At 41.9% G+C, this 14,613-nt stretch overlaps 1 protein-coding gene across 1 annotated transcript; it reads right to left on the bottom strand.

Annotated features, from left to right (window-relative positions):
* Positions 1 to 1,311: 1,311 nt before the first annotated feature.
* CDX4 (caudal type homeobox 4) lies at positions 1,312 to 12,725 on the bottom strand. The gene is made up of 4 exons (XM_025466270.2): positions 12,605 to 12,725; positions 11,974 to 12,480; positions 2,654 to 2,799; positions 1,312 to 1,518 (listed from the first exon to the last, which is right to left on the bottom strand). The coding sequence occupies exons 1-4, from the start codon at positions 12,723 to 12,725 to the stop codon at positions 1,312 to 1,314; spliced, it is 981 nt and encodes a 326-aa protein (XP_025322055.1).
* Positions 12,726 to 14,613: the final 1,888 nt, after the last annotated feature.

The raw sequence follows: 14,613 nt of genomic DNA, 5'->3' as shown, positions 1-14,613 counted from the left end.
AATTTCTTAAGAATTTTGAAGCTGTATCTTGAAAGGAAAAGTAAAGTTGTGATTTGATTATTTTCCTCCTTTAGCAAAACTTTCTTTTAAACCATCTCGATTTAAAATGATTCAGAGTCCAGTCTTTGGCCACGTTGACATGCAAACAGTATACTGGACCAGCACCAAAAATGCCAGACAAATCTACTCACTGCAGCCTAAGTTGTATGTTTGGAACCTGTAAACTGTATCTCCTTGGGCCACACTGCATTGACATGACATAATGTAACTAAAATTAATCAGATTTAAAGTGATGGCAAGGACAGGCTATAGACCTGCATTCTGTCCTTGTGCTTTTGTTAACTATGACTGGCAGTGAACTATAGCACTGAATAGAGTGAAAAGACAGAAAGGGGATTAGAATTTGTTCTGTGTGTTGGAGAGCTGCTTTTTTAATGACTCTACCAAGCTGTGCTGTATTGTTCTATTCTGACTTCATTGTTTTGGCAAGATTTGAAATTGACACTATAGGTTGGAAGTTCTGAGATGAGGTAATTGATGCCAGTAAATGACTGATTGATGAACAAGAATAGTCTATTTTTCATTGTATACATAAACCACATCTTCTTTATCCATTCATCTTTCGTTGGACACCGAGGCTCCTTCCACAGTTTGGCTATCGTGGCCATTGCTGCTATAAACATCGGGGTGCAGGTGTCCCGGCGTTTCATTGCATTTGTATCTTTGGGGTAAATCCCCAACAGTGCAATTGCTGGGTCATAGGGCAGGTCTATTTTTAACTGTTTTTATTTTTATTAATCAGTGGTAATGGATTCAGATTTTTAAACATTTGTCTTGTTATGAAAATGCCATTAGCTTTTGAATTAATTACTTGCAAAGATAGCTACAGCTGGATAAATTTCTGCTTAACTCTTCCCCCCCAGATAGCATAAAAGAATACACCCAGCATCAAATAACAAACACAAGTACATATACACAAATGTGCCTTCTGCCTGAACTGTTTTTTACAGTTTGTTCATAAGTAAGTTTCCGAAATTGTGAATAGAGTTGCAAAGGCCTGTGATTGTAGCTTTCAATTGTATAGTTTACCATCAAGTTCCTAAGTGACCGCCATATAGCATAGCACATGACAAGAGTTTTCTGAGGATGATTTCTAACAGTAAGTGACCTCTTCAACCATTGCACATCCATTTGTTCTGAGTACTGCCTTAGGAGAAATTACATCCTGTCCTTACTCTCCTGCTGATATCTTAGAGACCAAGAAGACAATGCTAAGGGATAGGGGGTTTTCCATTTCTCTTTGCCTTTCTTTCATTCAGAGACTATGACCGGCTGTATCTCAATAGGCTGAAATCTATGAACAGCAGATAAGGTGGTAAAAAAAGTGTTAGGTAATTCCCCAGGGCTGATGGAGCCAGAATCACTTTGTACTGAGCTTCCACTGTTCTCAAACTGGGAGATTTTCTTTTTGATTGTCTTTCTCTCTTTGGCTCTGCGATTCTGAAACCAGATTTTCACCTGAAACAAAAAATACTTTAGATTTAATGTGGCATCATATTGAATTCATTTTTCATAGTCATTGCTGATATTGTACAGGGATTTTAGCATTTACAAAGCCCTATCACATGTGTCACTTCATTCGAGCCTCCCAATGACCTTGTGAAGTATACCTATTTAACAGGTTAAAAAAAAAAAAGCTGAGATTGAGAGAAAGAGTGTCTTGCGTAAGATGAAACTTTGGGATCAAATCCAGGCCTATTGATTCTAAATGCTGTGCTCTTTATATTATACCTCACCCACCACACCTCTTTTGCCCAGGTAGAAATAAATAATAGAATGGCAGATGCTGAGGTGTGGTGATAAAAAGGTGATTTAAATAACAAAGTAACTTCCTAATAGGTTTAATGAAACAGAACTGAGTGAACAGGGGTGATGAAATACTATATTTCTTGCTGTGATACCAATGTGCCTTCATACCTGTATGAAATGCAAGTTGCTTGGGATAGGCAACACACTAATGGACTTCCCAACTCTAGCATTCTAGAATTCTAGGATTACTTCTAGATTTAAGTGAAAAAACATCAGGTAGTTGTGTAATGTCAAAGTTTGGATAAATGGAAACCATTGATCTTTGTCATGCTCTAATCTTCACTGAGTACCTATAGTATGCTAAATTTGATGCAGGCATCATAGAAGTTTATGGACCATAGAAAGTTACATATCCTACCCTGAATAATAGAAAAACTTGGTTCAGGTAGTAGCATTGGTGTTCAGTTACTATTGTAGTTTGACTAATATGAACCAGATAATTGCCATGATCATCAAATCGCCACTTCATACATTGGTATAACTATTTGGGGAATCAAACAAGGTTTTGACTTGACTAATTAATTCTATGGAAGTTTTAATTTTCCTCCTCCTATGTCCCACCCCTTTGCTTTTCCCTCTGCATATTGCACCCACATTCAACTATTAATTAACTCACTGACCAATGAGACCAAACTAGGAGGTCCAATAGGATGAATGTGGGCTTTAAGAGAGCTTGGAAAATGTCTTAGTTTTCTGTTTTGCTTCTACTCTTGCTTACAGACTTCCCTAAAACCTCAGCTTATTGAAATAACTTTAAGACATGTTGGATATACTTTCAGTGTACCTGTCTTTCAGAAAGGCCCAGGTTGACTGCCAGTTCTGATTTTCTCTGAATGGTGATGTATCTGTTGCAGTGGAATTCCTTCTCTAGCTCCAATCTTTGATGATCGGTGTAAACCACACGATACTTTTCTTTTGTCCTGGTTTTCCCTATTAGGGGAGAAAGCAATATATTTAATCATATTTTACTTCTTTGGAGATTATTTTGGTTGAAGGAATTATAACTACTGTTCCCATCCTTATTTATTACTTTCAAATATGAAACAAGTACATTTTTTGAACCAATATGTCATATGTCCACTTCTCCATTAAATTTTTTGTCATCTGTGACTATTTTACACACACACACACACACACACACACACACAAAACACACCACCATTGACCTACATACGCCAAAGCATTTTATTTTTTTAAAGCAAACACTTAATCCATGATTTTCATTCCCTTTCCTTTCATTCATTTCCATTTCAACTCACATATAGGAGTAGTATTGGCAGTAATAGCAACATATAGCATACATACACTTTCCTATATATATCTTATGCAGTTCATTCATACCATTTCCTATTGAACTTCTCACCTACACTTTTAAATTATGCAGAATATGTCTTATCCCCATTTTTCCTTTAAGAAACCTAAGGCTCAGTGTAGGTAAGTAAGTTGTTTTGTGCTAGTGAGCTGAAGTATGGGGACCCAAACACATACCTCTGACTCACAGTCCAGTATGATTTCCAGTTTAAATATGCTAGGAAACATAAGAATGGCTCAAGTGTGGCAAACTATTCTGTGATCCTGACATTATTAGTTACATACATTCTAGTTATGTATATATTCTTTTTTTTAAGATTTTATTTATTTATTCATGAGAGACACACAAAGAGAGAGCGAGAGGCAGAGACACAGGCAGAGGGGGAAGCAGGATCCGTGCAGAGAGCCTTATCTGATGTGGGACTCGATCCAGGGACTCCAGGATCACATCCTGGGCCGAAGGCAGGCACTAAACCGCTGCGCCACCCAGGGATCCCCTATGTATACATTCTATAGAGAATTTTGTTTGGATAGTAAGTGACAACTAAGTGACAATTTAGATTCTGTTTTAGGATAGCCCCTATTATCCAATAGAAAAAATATTTTGTGAGGGTCTTAAATCAACTTTTATTCCCAAGTGGCTAATGAATGGGGGGAATGGGGACATATTGACTAGGCAGAATAAAATGAGTATTCTAGTATTCTTTGAAAGGATATATAAACATTTGCTTTGTGTTACAACATTTAACTAATTTCTCATGCCCTTCCTCAAATACAGTTTTATTCCTCTTTTAAATTTTCCAAAGGTGATTAGGAAGCTTCCCTTTCTTTTCAATTTTTCTAACTCCCTCCAGGAGGATCTTCCTCTTTTTCTCTATGGCATTTGGCAAACTGCTTCTGATCTTCCCTGATTGTTTTTGATGTGAGGTTTTGGGGAGTGATCTGTAGGACAAAGGTTTCTTTAAAGTGGTTCTCTAAACCCTATTGAGGTGTTAAGATGCAGCACAGGCCCAACAAAGGAGCTACATAGCATCAGATCCCATCCTGAACCCTCTTTACATTTAGGAACACCAACCAGTTGGTTTGGAATTTACAAGCCCTAAACAAATGTGAGACACTCTTTCATCTTCAGGAAAGAAAAAAGACAAAAATGCAGAAACAAATTCTGGATGAGAGATATGTATTAAACTTAATACTAAGTTTAGTATGGCAGAATGACTCATGGACAAATGAACTAGACAAAACTTTACTCCTTGAAAATTGAAAATGATGAGCCCCAGTCCTTTAACTTAGCTGGAAGACCAAAACTGTAAGCTGGTTTTGAATCCAGGAAACCAAAGGTCTGACATTTGGTTAGTTACAAAGGTAGAATGTAGATTTGAGATCAGAATGAAAACTTTGAGTTTTAATTTATTTCCAGAACCTCATTATCTTAGGATCAAAAAATATTTTTGGAGAGATGCCTCCTCAAACCCTTTGTAATCCCTAAGTAGCTGAGCATTTACATTCTAACTGGAGGCAGAAGTTAAAATTCAACTTGTGTGTGTCTGTGTTTTCTGCTCTTTGATAGTAAATATAACCAGACTTCAAAAACTCTGGAAGGTTGTAGTCCTTCCCCACCCCCATTGGTCATAAATTGCCCTCTTGCAGTTTCTTCTAAGGACAATAAAGTCAAGACCAGGCCTCTTTATTTGCAATGAAAATCCTCACCCTATCCGGCAATATAACCCCTGAAGAAAGGAGGGATGAGGAAGAACCAGACTGCATATCAAAGCCATGTGAAATGGTAAAAGGAGTCTGTTGCCTCAATCTGACAGATAAGGCCTCAACCCTCAAGAAGATGTAGCTCAGGGGAAATATTAATGGCATAGTTTGCAGAGAGAAATGAATTTCTCCGCTGGAACACCTGCTCCCCGATGTTTATAGCAGCAATGTCCACAATAGCCAAACTGTGGAAGGAGCCTCGGTGTCCATCGAAAGATGAATGGATAAAGAAGATGTGGTATATGTATACAATGGAATATTACTCAGTCATTAGAAATGGCAAATACCCACCATTTGCTTCCACGTGGTTAGAACTGGAGGGTATTATGCTGAGTGAAATAAGTCAATTGGAAAAGGACAAACATTATATGGTCTCATTCATTTGGGGAATATAAAAATTAGTGAAAGGGAATAAGGGAAAGGAGAGAAAAGGAGTGAAAATATCAGTGAGGGTGACAAAACATGAGAGACACCTAACTCTGGGAAACAAGGGGTAGTGGAAAGGAAGGTGGGTGGGGGGTTGGGGTGACTGGGTGATGGGCACTGGGGGGTACTTGGTGGGATGAGCACTGGGTGTTATGCTAAATGTTGGCAAATTGAACTCCAATTAAAAAATTTAAAAGGGATCCCTGGGTGGCGTAGCGGTTTGGCGCCTGCCTTTGGCCCAGGGCGCGATCCTGGAGACCTGGGATCGAATCCCACATCAGGCTCCCGGTGCATGGAGCCTGCTTCTCCCTCTGCCTGTGTCTCTGCCTCTCTCTCTCTCTCTCCGTGACTATCATAAATAAATAAATTAATTAAAAAAATTTAAAAAAAAAGAAATGAATTTCTCTTGTGTCCTTTCTCCTGAACTCTCTTCTTTCTTCTGCCTCATTGCCTCTGCCCCTTAAATGATGAAACTGAATTGAATGGGATTTGGATATGTTCTAGTATAGCATAATGTCCATATTCCCGTACCAAACCAAAGCAAAGAGGTTGAAAACCAGGTTCCTTCTATAGGAAGTACAGTGCAATTGATCCCATCTTAGTTACTTTCCATCTTAAGATAATCCTGTGCTGCTTTTAGTTAAAAATTGTATCCAAATTCATTTTAAAAAATTGTCCATGAAATGGTCAAAACCAAGGAGCATAATGATAAGCTTCAAGAATTGTTAAGCAGCAACAAGAAAAGAATTATTAAGCAACGTATTTTCTGAAGTGCCTTAATTGAGTAAAAAGTAAGAAGTATAACTTCCTCAGTGTTTTGTCCAGTGGATTAATCAGAATTATTCAAGGTTTGTTTCTTCCCTTACCCTCTTTTCCACTCCTAACAAAAAAGCCTTTCTCCAACCCTGCTTAGATTATCACCTTGCGGAGGAGGGGCAAGATGGCGGAAGAGTAGGGTCCCCAAATCACCTGTCCCCACCAAATTACCTAGATAACCTTCAAATCATCCTGAAAAATCTACGAATTCGGCCTGAGATTTAAAGAGAGAACAGCTAGAATGCTACAGTGAGAAGAGTTCACGCTTCTATCAAGGTATGAAGTGGGGGGGGGGAGAAATAAAGAAACAAAAGGCATCCAAGGGGGAGGGGCCCCACGAGGAGCCAGGTTAAGGCCGGGGCAAGTGCCCCCAGGACAGGAAAGCACCGTCCCAGAGAAGCAGGAGCTTCACCAATCTTTCTGGGAGGAAAGGCGCTTGCAGGGAGTTAGAGCAGGACACCAGGAGGGCGGGGATGCCCTCAGGCTCCCTGGGACACTAACAGAGCACCTGCGCCCTGGGGAGAGTGTGCAGAGCTCCCTAAAGGGCTGCAGCGCGTGCACGGTTGGACCCGGGAGCAGCTCGGAGGGGCTCTGGTGTCGGCTCCACGGAGAGGCGGCTGCGCGGCTGGGAGCCCGAATCCAACAGCGCAGGCCCGGGAGCACAGGGCGTCGGGACACAGCCCAGGATCCGGCCTCCCCCCAGGACAGGCAGAGACCGGGAGGGCACAGGACAGCAAGGACACTCCTGCCTGGAGCTGAGCAGATCAGCGGCCCCGTCCCTGGAGCCTCCAGGCCCCTGCAGAGGGAGAGCTCCGGAGTTCCTGCAGGGGCTGAATCCAGGTTTCCAGAGCTGCCGCAGCCACTGGGGTTGTTCCTCCAGGGGCCTCACGGGGTAAACAACCCCCACTGAGCCCTGCACCAGGCAGGAGGCAGAGCAGCTCCCTCAAGTGCTAACACCTGAAAATCAGCACAACAGGCCCCTCCCCCAGAAGACCAGCTAGACGGACAAGATCCAGGGGAAGTCAAGGGACTTAAAGTATACAGAATCAGAAGATACACCCCCGTGGTTTTTTTTCTTTTTTCTTTTTGATTTCTGATTGCTTCCCCCACCCTTTTTCCCCCTTTCTTTCATTTTCTTTTTCTTCTTCTTCTCTTTTTTCCTTTTTCTCTTCCTTTTTTCTTTTTACTTTTTTCTCTTTTCTTTCCTTCTTTCTCTCTCTTTTTCTCCTTTTCCCAATACAACTTGTTTTTGGCCATTCTGCACTGAGCAAAATGACTAGAAGGAAAACCTCACCTCAAAAGAAAGAATCAGAAACAGTCCTCTCTCCCACAGAGTTACAAAATCTGGATTACAATCCAATGTCAGAAAGCCAATTCAGAAGCACTATTATACAGCTACTGGTGGCTCTAGAAAAAAGCATAAAGGATTCAAGAGACTTCATGACTGCAGAATTTAGATCCAATCAGGCAGAAATTAAAAATCAATTGAATGAGATGCAATCCAAACTAGAAGTCCTAATGACGAGGGTTAATGAGGTGGAAGAACCAGTGAGTGACATAGAAGACAAGTTGATGGCAAAGAGGGAAACTGAGGAAAAAAGAGACAATTAAAAGACCATGAGGATAGATTAAGGGAAATAAGGGACAGCCTGAGGAAGAAAAACCTACGTTTAATTGGGGTTTCCGAGGGCGCTGAAAGGGCCAGAGGGCCAGAATATGTATTTGAACAAATCCTAGCTGAAAACTTTCCTAATCTGGGAAGGGAAACAGGCATTCAGATCCAGGAAATAGAGAGATCCCCCCCTAAAATCAGTAAAAACCGTTCAACACCTCGACATTTAATAGTGAAGCTTGCAAATTCCAAAGATAAAGAGAAGATCCTTAAAGCAGCAAGAGACAAGAAATCCCTGACTTTTATGGGGAGGAATATTAGGGTAACAGCAGACCTCTCCACAGAGACCTGGCACGCCAGAAAGGGCTGGCAGGATATATTCAGGGTCCTAAATGAGAAGAACATGCAACCAAGAATACTTTATCCAGCAAGGCTCTCATTCAAAATGGAAGGAGAGATAAAGAGCTTCCAAGACAGGCAGGAACTGAAAGAATATGTGACCTCCAAACCAGCTCTGCAAGAAATTTTAAGAGGGACTCTTAAAATTCCCCTTTCAGAAGAAGTTCAGTGGAACAATCCACAAAAATGGACTGAATAGATATCATGATGACACTAAACTCATGTTTATAGCAGCAATGTCCACAATAGCCAAACTGTGGAAGGAGCCTCGGTGTCCATCGAAAGATGAATGGATAAAGAAGATGTGGTTTATGTATACAATGGAATATTACTCAGCCATTAGAAACGACAAACACCCACCATTTGCTTCAATGTGGATGGAACTGGATGGTATTATGCTGAGTGAAATGAGTCAATCGGAGAAGGACAAACATTATATGTTCTCATTCATTCATTCGGGGAATATAAATAATAGTGAAAGGGAATATAAGGGAAGGGAGAAGAAATGTGTGGGAAATATCAGAAAGGGAGACAGAACATAAAGACTCCTATCTCTGGGAAATGATCTAGGGGTATGGAAGGGGAGGAGGCCGGGGGGTGGGGGTGAATGGGTGACGGGCACTGAGGGGGACACTTGATGGGATGAGCACTGGGTGTTATTCTGTATGTTGGTAAATTGAACACCAATAAAAAATTAATTTATATAAAAAAAGATTATCACCTTGCCAAAACTCATTCAAGACTACAACTCTGGGTAATAGAAAAGACGAAAAAATAATTCCTAGCTGTAATGCACTGACAATGTTTAAAATATGAAAACACTTAACTTTTCACAGAACCTTTCTATGGGTTCCTCTTCATATAATCTTTAAAATGAGTTGTGTATTGGAACAGACCACTTAGAGAACAAAGTGTAAATAAAATTATCTTTTTTTAAAGAATCAAATCACCTAGGGGACAGTCATTTATTCTGTCAGTCCCCTTTCCTTAGAAAATCAAATGTGATAGTAGTCACTATGGAGGGTTTTATTTGATTACCTTAATCAGAGAGGGGTTACTTCCATTTTGTAGTTCATCTAATTGTCTTCTCAGCCATAAGCCAAATGTTGTTCCAAAATACTACAGAGTGAAGTAGACAATTTAGCAGGATCTGATTCATTCATTCATTTAACAAATACTTGTTTAACACTATATACGAAGATAAAAATGGGTGCATTTTGGTTCAGAGTGATCCTGTGAGATGATCAGCTTAATTTTTTACATGTAATTCATAACCTGAGATCCATAGAAGGGCTTCAGTGGATCCATGCATCTCTCAAAATTAGTTTAAAAATGTGCGTGTGTCAATGTGTGGACATGTGTGTGTATACACACATGCATTTGGGTCCAAGTGTGTTTACTTTTGTGCATATTTTCTGGGGAGAAGGTCCATACTTCGTGTTATATTCTTAAATCGCTGCTAAATCTGCACCTTGGGCTACAAGCATATAGCAAAAGGATAATTTTAATTGATAAGACATTATTAAAGTGAAACAAAGATTGACTCTAATAAAGCCTCATCTACAAGATAAATTGCCAGGAGTCAGAGGGGTTCCAAAATAATCCAATTTTAGATTACTTAATAGAATTTTGAGAGAAAATCTTGTGACGGTGACATTGTATAGCCAGGTTTAAAGGTTTGTGATAAAGGTACCGCAAATTAAGGAGTCCCTTTCTAAACTTCTCCTGGCACCAGCATTACCCGAGAAGGAGACCTGAGCTCATAAAAACAAATACAAATAGAAGACTTTTAAGCAGAGAAACTTGTCACATTTTCCCTCATAAACAAAAATTCAAGACTCAAGATCATTTCTTTTGTCCTCCCCTGCCCCCATTGTTCTCTCTTCCAAACACAGTAATGACTTTCCTCTTCTAATGTGTTTGAAAACATAATCTTGGACTGGGAGCAGCTACTTTTTGACTTTTGTATCTTTTGCTAATCTTAGGGTTTAGTAAATGGATGTTAATTACAACCCTAAAATTAGATGTAATAACAGCCCCAGGATTGCCCCACCTTAACCTCAGGCTTTATTCTATTTAGCCAGCTGACTCACCCATATTTTTAAAAATTCAGATTTCCTCCAAACACTTTAAAACCAAGTGTTTAAGCTCTACTCTTTTATTTTTTGAAAAGATTTTGTTTATTTATTCATGAGAGACACACAGAGGCAGAGACATAGGCAGAGGGAAAAGCAGGCTCCCCGCAGCCCGGGACCTCGGGATCAGAGCCCTGAGCTGAAAGCAGATGCTCAACCACTGGGCCACCCAGGTGTCCCTTAAACTCTACTCTTAATTTCTGATTGCTACCCTGGTAATGTCCCAATCAAACAGAACTGCCTCTTCCTAGCTAAGAATCCTTCTAATGATAAAAGTTGGTCCCTTCCCACTCTCTTGCCCTTGCTTTTTGAAGGGGAGTAAAAGTGCAGAACTGTGAACGAATGTATAATCATTATGGACAAATGCTATTTCCTTCCCAGAGGGATAAAAGTGATAGAGTCAATTTTACCAATTTTCTCTAATGACGGGGAGTCATAGGTTGGAATAACAAAAATGTGATAAAAGAACAACTACAAAAAAAAAAAAAAAAAAGAACAACTACAGGGCAGCCCTGGTGACTCAGGGGTTTAGCTCTGCCTTCAGCCCGCCTGATCCTGGAGACCCGGAATGGAGTCCGGCATCGGGCTCCCTGCATGGAGCCTGCTTCTCCCTCTGCCTGTGTCTCTGCCTCTCTCCCTGTGTCTCTCATGAATAAATAAATAAAATCTTTTTTTTTAAAAAAAAAAAGAACAACTACACCTGAAAACCTACATCTTGCTGCCTTCTCCCCATGCAAGGTTAAAGCAAAGTGCCCATTTCCCCTGCCCTGGGCTCCCAGCAGCTGCCCACTGGCTTGCTGGTACCAGCGTGGGTCAGCATTAGTCTAGAATCTCTGTGCCTTCCTAAATTCCATCATAGACCTGTCCCCACCCCTTTGTCTCCAGAAGCCTTCCTGGATAGTGATGAAGTCTTTAAGCACCTATTAGTGCTGAGGCTGCTATTCCTGTGTGCCCAGGGATGTTAGAATGGAGTTTATTATGTCCCAGCAGTGTGCTGTTGCCTTCTCACCTAACTCAATGATTCCATTGGCAGAAAGGACATTAGAAGAAGGTTTGAGTCCACCTTGCCTCTGCCAGCTTGGGTGAAGGAAGCTGCAGCTTTCTTGAGAGGCCAGGATGACAAGGCCACTTTGCCATTGGGGCTTTTGTGGCTAAGCTGGAGGGTCCATTGCCAGCCAAGCACTATGAAACCTAAGTTGAGCATCATCAGTTTTTGAGGGGAGCACACCTGCCAAGATGGGGAAGGATTTTAAAGGGAAAGGGCAAGCAGCAGTGACAGGACTGGGATCGTGGCTACCCTCTTGCTTCGTTCACCCATTGATCTTTCCTGTACATATGTTTTCCCAACTGGGCACAATGTGTCCGTTTTCCCCCAGCTTGCTCCCTTGACTCATCAGAAAACAATGAAAAACACTCCTAGGGTCAGTTTGATTCCAAGCACTGCACTCTTCTGGGTTTGAGCAGAGGCTTATGCAAGGGAGGTCACTAATGGGAGGGGATTCGGGCACTTAGCCATGCAGTAATCCTCAGCTACTAAACTGTCCCTGGAGAGCCTGAGAAGTAGGAGAGCAGACAGGCCAACAGAAGTAGAAGCCAAGCAAAGGAAGGAAAAGTTTGAGGGTATTGGGACCCATTACTCACCGGTCACCTGCAAGGTCTTTCGCATCCATGCAGAGGGGCTGTGGCGGCTTCTGTTGGGAGAACTGGCATCTGCAGCTTCAGCGTCTATGGGGAACAGCAACCGGCTGGATGGGGCTGGCAGGCTTCCACTGGTGCTTCCCCCGCCCGCAGGGCCCAAGTTGCTGTATTCCTGAGAGCCAAAAGCGGAAGGGTTCGAGATCATGTCGTTCATGGGCACCGTGCCCACTGTACTGGATGGTCCGGGGTACACATTCCAGTCTTCTCGAGAGGGGCTATAGGGTGAACCCCAGACCCCCAGCGATGGCCCGTGAGGATCCACGCTGGGTATATGGGGATACCCCATGTCGTGCGCATAGGCAGGCACCGCTGTGAAGTTGGAGGCTGGCAGGAGACTCCCACTGCTACCAGTGCCGGCAGTCCCCGCGGTGCTGCTTCTGGCCGTGCTCCTGAGAGTACCCAGGTACATGCCTGCTTCTTTTTCCAAAAGGCAGCTTCTGTACTTGATGGCTTGGGTATGAGGAAAGAGCTCCCTAAGCCATTCTAAAGTTCTTGTAAGGCCTCAACCCGACTTTGAGAAGCAGCAGGGAATCAATAGGTAAAGCGGTAGCTGTGCTGCACGGCCCCCCTGTACGTCTCAGACTACGGCATCCGAGTTTCCTGCCGGTCAGGTTTCCAGGTGACTGGTAGCCCGGTGTAGTTGGGCCACCAATGGCTAGGCTGACGTCAAGGGGCTTCAGGCTTTTACATAGCATTTGCATTCAAATGAAGGGCCATTTCGCTTTCACTGGGACTTGATGTCTCTGTGCTCCCTCTCCCAGAGCTCCCAGGCCTTTCTATCCCATCTTTTTCACTTTTGTCCGTCTGGTCCCCATAGCATTAGTTTGTGCTTTTGGAAGCAAGAGTTCCTCCAAAGGTTTCTGACCAGTTCCCTCCAAATTGAGATGAAGACAGGCAGAAACAGGGACAAGGCCTGCTCTTTGGGATTCAGTCCTTATCCTGGGGCCTCCTCTTTCTGCTGAACTTCCCTGGCTTAGCCCAACCTACATCTGTGGTATCCCCTCTTGCCACATATCCCTGCTGGGGTATTCCACTGGAACTGGCCCAGGATACCACTGAAAAGAGCTTTCCCTTCTCTTCCTTGCTCCCTCCCCCAGGAGGAGGGCTTTGTTTCTAAGAACAGATTCATTTCACAGGTATATATCGTGTATCTACTGAATGCTAGGCACTGTTGTAGGCACTGGGGACACAACAGTGAACAAGAGTCAAACATTTTTACTCTGCCTTCCTAAGGTTACATACATTCCAGTGGATGACAGGCTGGATTAATCGGATGTTTTACAAATATTCACAAATTAAAGAAAGATGAAGAGAGTAGGTTATGAAAAAAAGAAAGGGAGGAGGACGATGTGGGTTAATGGGCTAATTTTAATGTCAGTTTACTAGTCTCAGGGGTCTTTCTATCAGGTATTATGACTTCTGCCTCAAAACCAGAGTCCCAAGGGGTCAAATTCCTGCAGTCTCAAATCTAGGGCAGCCACAGATTCCAACTTTCTTTCACACTTGAGGAAATTGCCTTTGTAAAGTTCCAATTATTGAAAAAGACATGGGCTTGCCAGTAGATGCCAATGAACACAAGATCTTGGTTCAAGAAAACAGTCAGCTTTCTGACCACAAAACCAATCTGTATCCCAGTGTTCTTCCCCCATCCCCCTCTTCCCCACCCCCTCCCAAACCTACCACAACATTTAATCTAGACTATGTGCCTACTCAGTGAATGTGCTCCTCTATAAAGTTCAATCCAAACTGGCACCCCTATTAACTGATCTCTCTTTGGCTTTGGGAATATCACTTAACCTCTGGGAACTTCAGGGATTTTTCCAATGCAAAATAGAGATCCTAACACTCTCTACATTACAAAGCAGGATTCACTGAGATAATATATGCAGATTGCTTAATTTAGTGCATGGTATACAGTAGGTAACCACTGTATCCATTAATTCACTCAACAAATGTTTATTGAATGCTAGGTGCTGTTCTATGCATGGAGGCATCAATAGTGAACAGAAAAAAATCCCTGAGTTTACTAAGCTTATATTATAGTGAGGAGAGACACTAATAAGTAATTACATTTTATGGTATATCAATACTGTGAAGCAAAATAAAGCAGGAAGGAAGGTACAGAATGCTGAGGGTGGATGGGTGTTGTCATTTTAAATGTAGTGGTCTGGGAAGACCTCATCTTGAAATGACATTTAAATAAAATATAGAATAGGTACTGGTATGAGCTATAAGGAGAAGATCCAGACAGGGAACATGTGAAAAGAGAATGAGAGAATGTCTGTCTTCTCTTGGGGTTACAGTAAACAAAACAAAACTGTGTGGCTAAAGAATAGATGGGGTCTGAAAGCCAAGGAAGAGGACGTCATTATAAAGATTCTAATTTTTGTTCTAAATGAGGTAGGGAGACATTGTAGGGTTTTGAGCAGAGGATTGGCATGATTTAAGTTTTGAAGGGATCAGTCTAGCAGTTGGATTAAGAATAGACTGTAAGTGGGCTGATTAATTAAAAGACTATTGCAATAATCCAGGTGAATGACACTGGGGATGGAGGAAAGTAGTTAGATTCTAGATATATTTTGA

This window comes from Canis lupus, chromosome X (genome assembly GCF_003254725.2).
Source record: "Canis lupus dingo isolate Sandy chromosome X, ASM325472v2, whole genome shotgun sequence".
Lineage (NCBI taxonomy): Eukaryota > Metazoa > Chordata > Mammalia > Carnivora > Canidae > Canis > Canis lupus.
This window is presented reverse-complemented; position numbering and strand designations above follow the sequence as displayed.

Excerpts from the sequence above, each read along its gene's own strand:
- CDX4 (XM_025466270.2), bottom strand. The coding sequence starts at position 12,725 with ATGCTATGTAAAAGCCTGAAGCCCCTTGACGTCAGCCTAGCCATTGGT. Across the intron at positions 2,800-11,973 it reads AAAGACCTTGCAGGTGACCG|GGAAAACCAGGACAAAAGAA; the intron begins GTGAGTAATGGG and ends CTCCCCTAATAG. Across the intron at positions 1,519-2,653 it reads TGGGCCTTTCTGAAAGACAG|GTGAAAATCTGGTTTCAGAA; the intron begins GTACACTGAAAG and ends TTTTTGTTTCAG.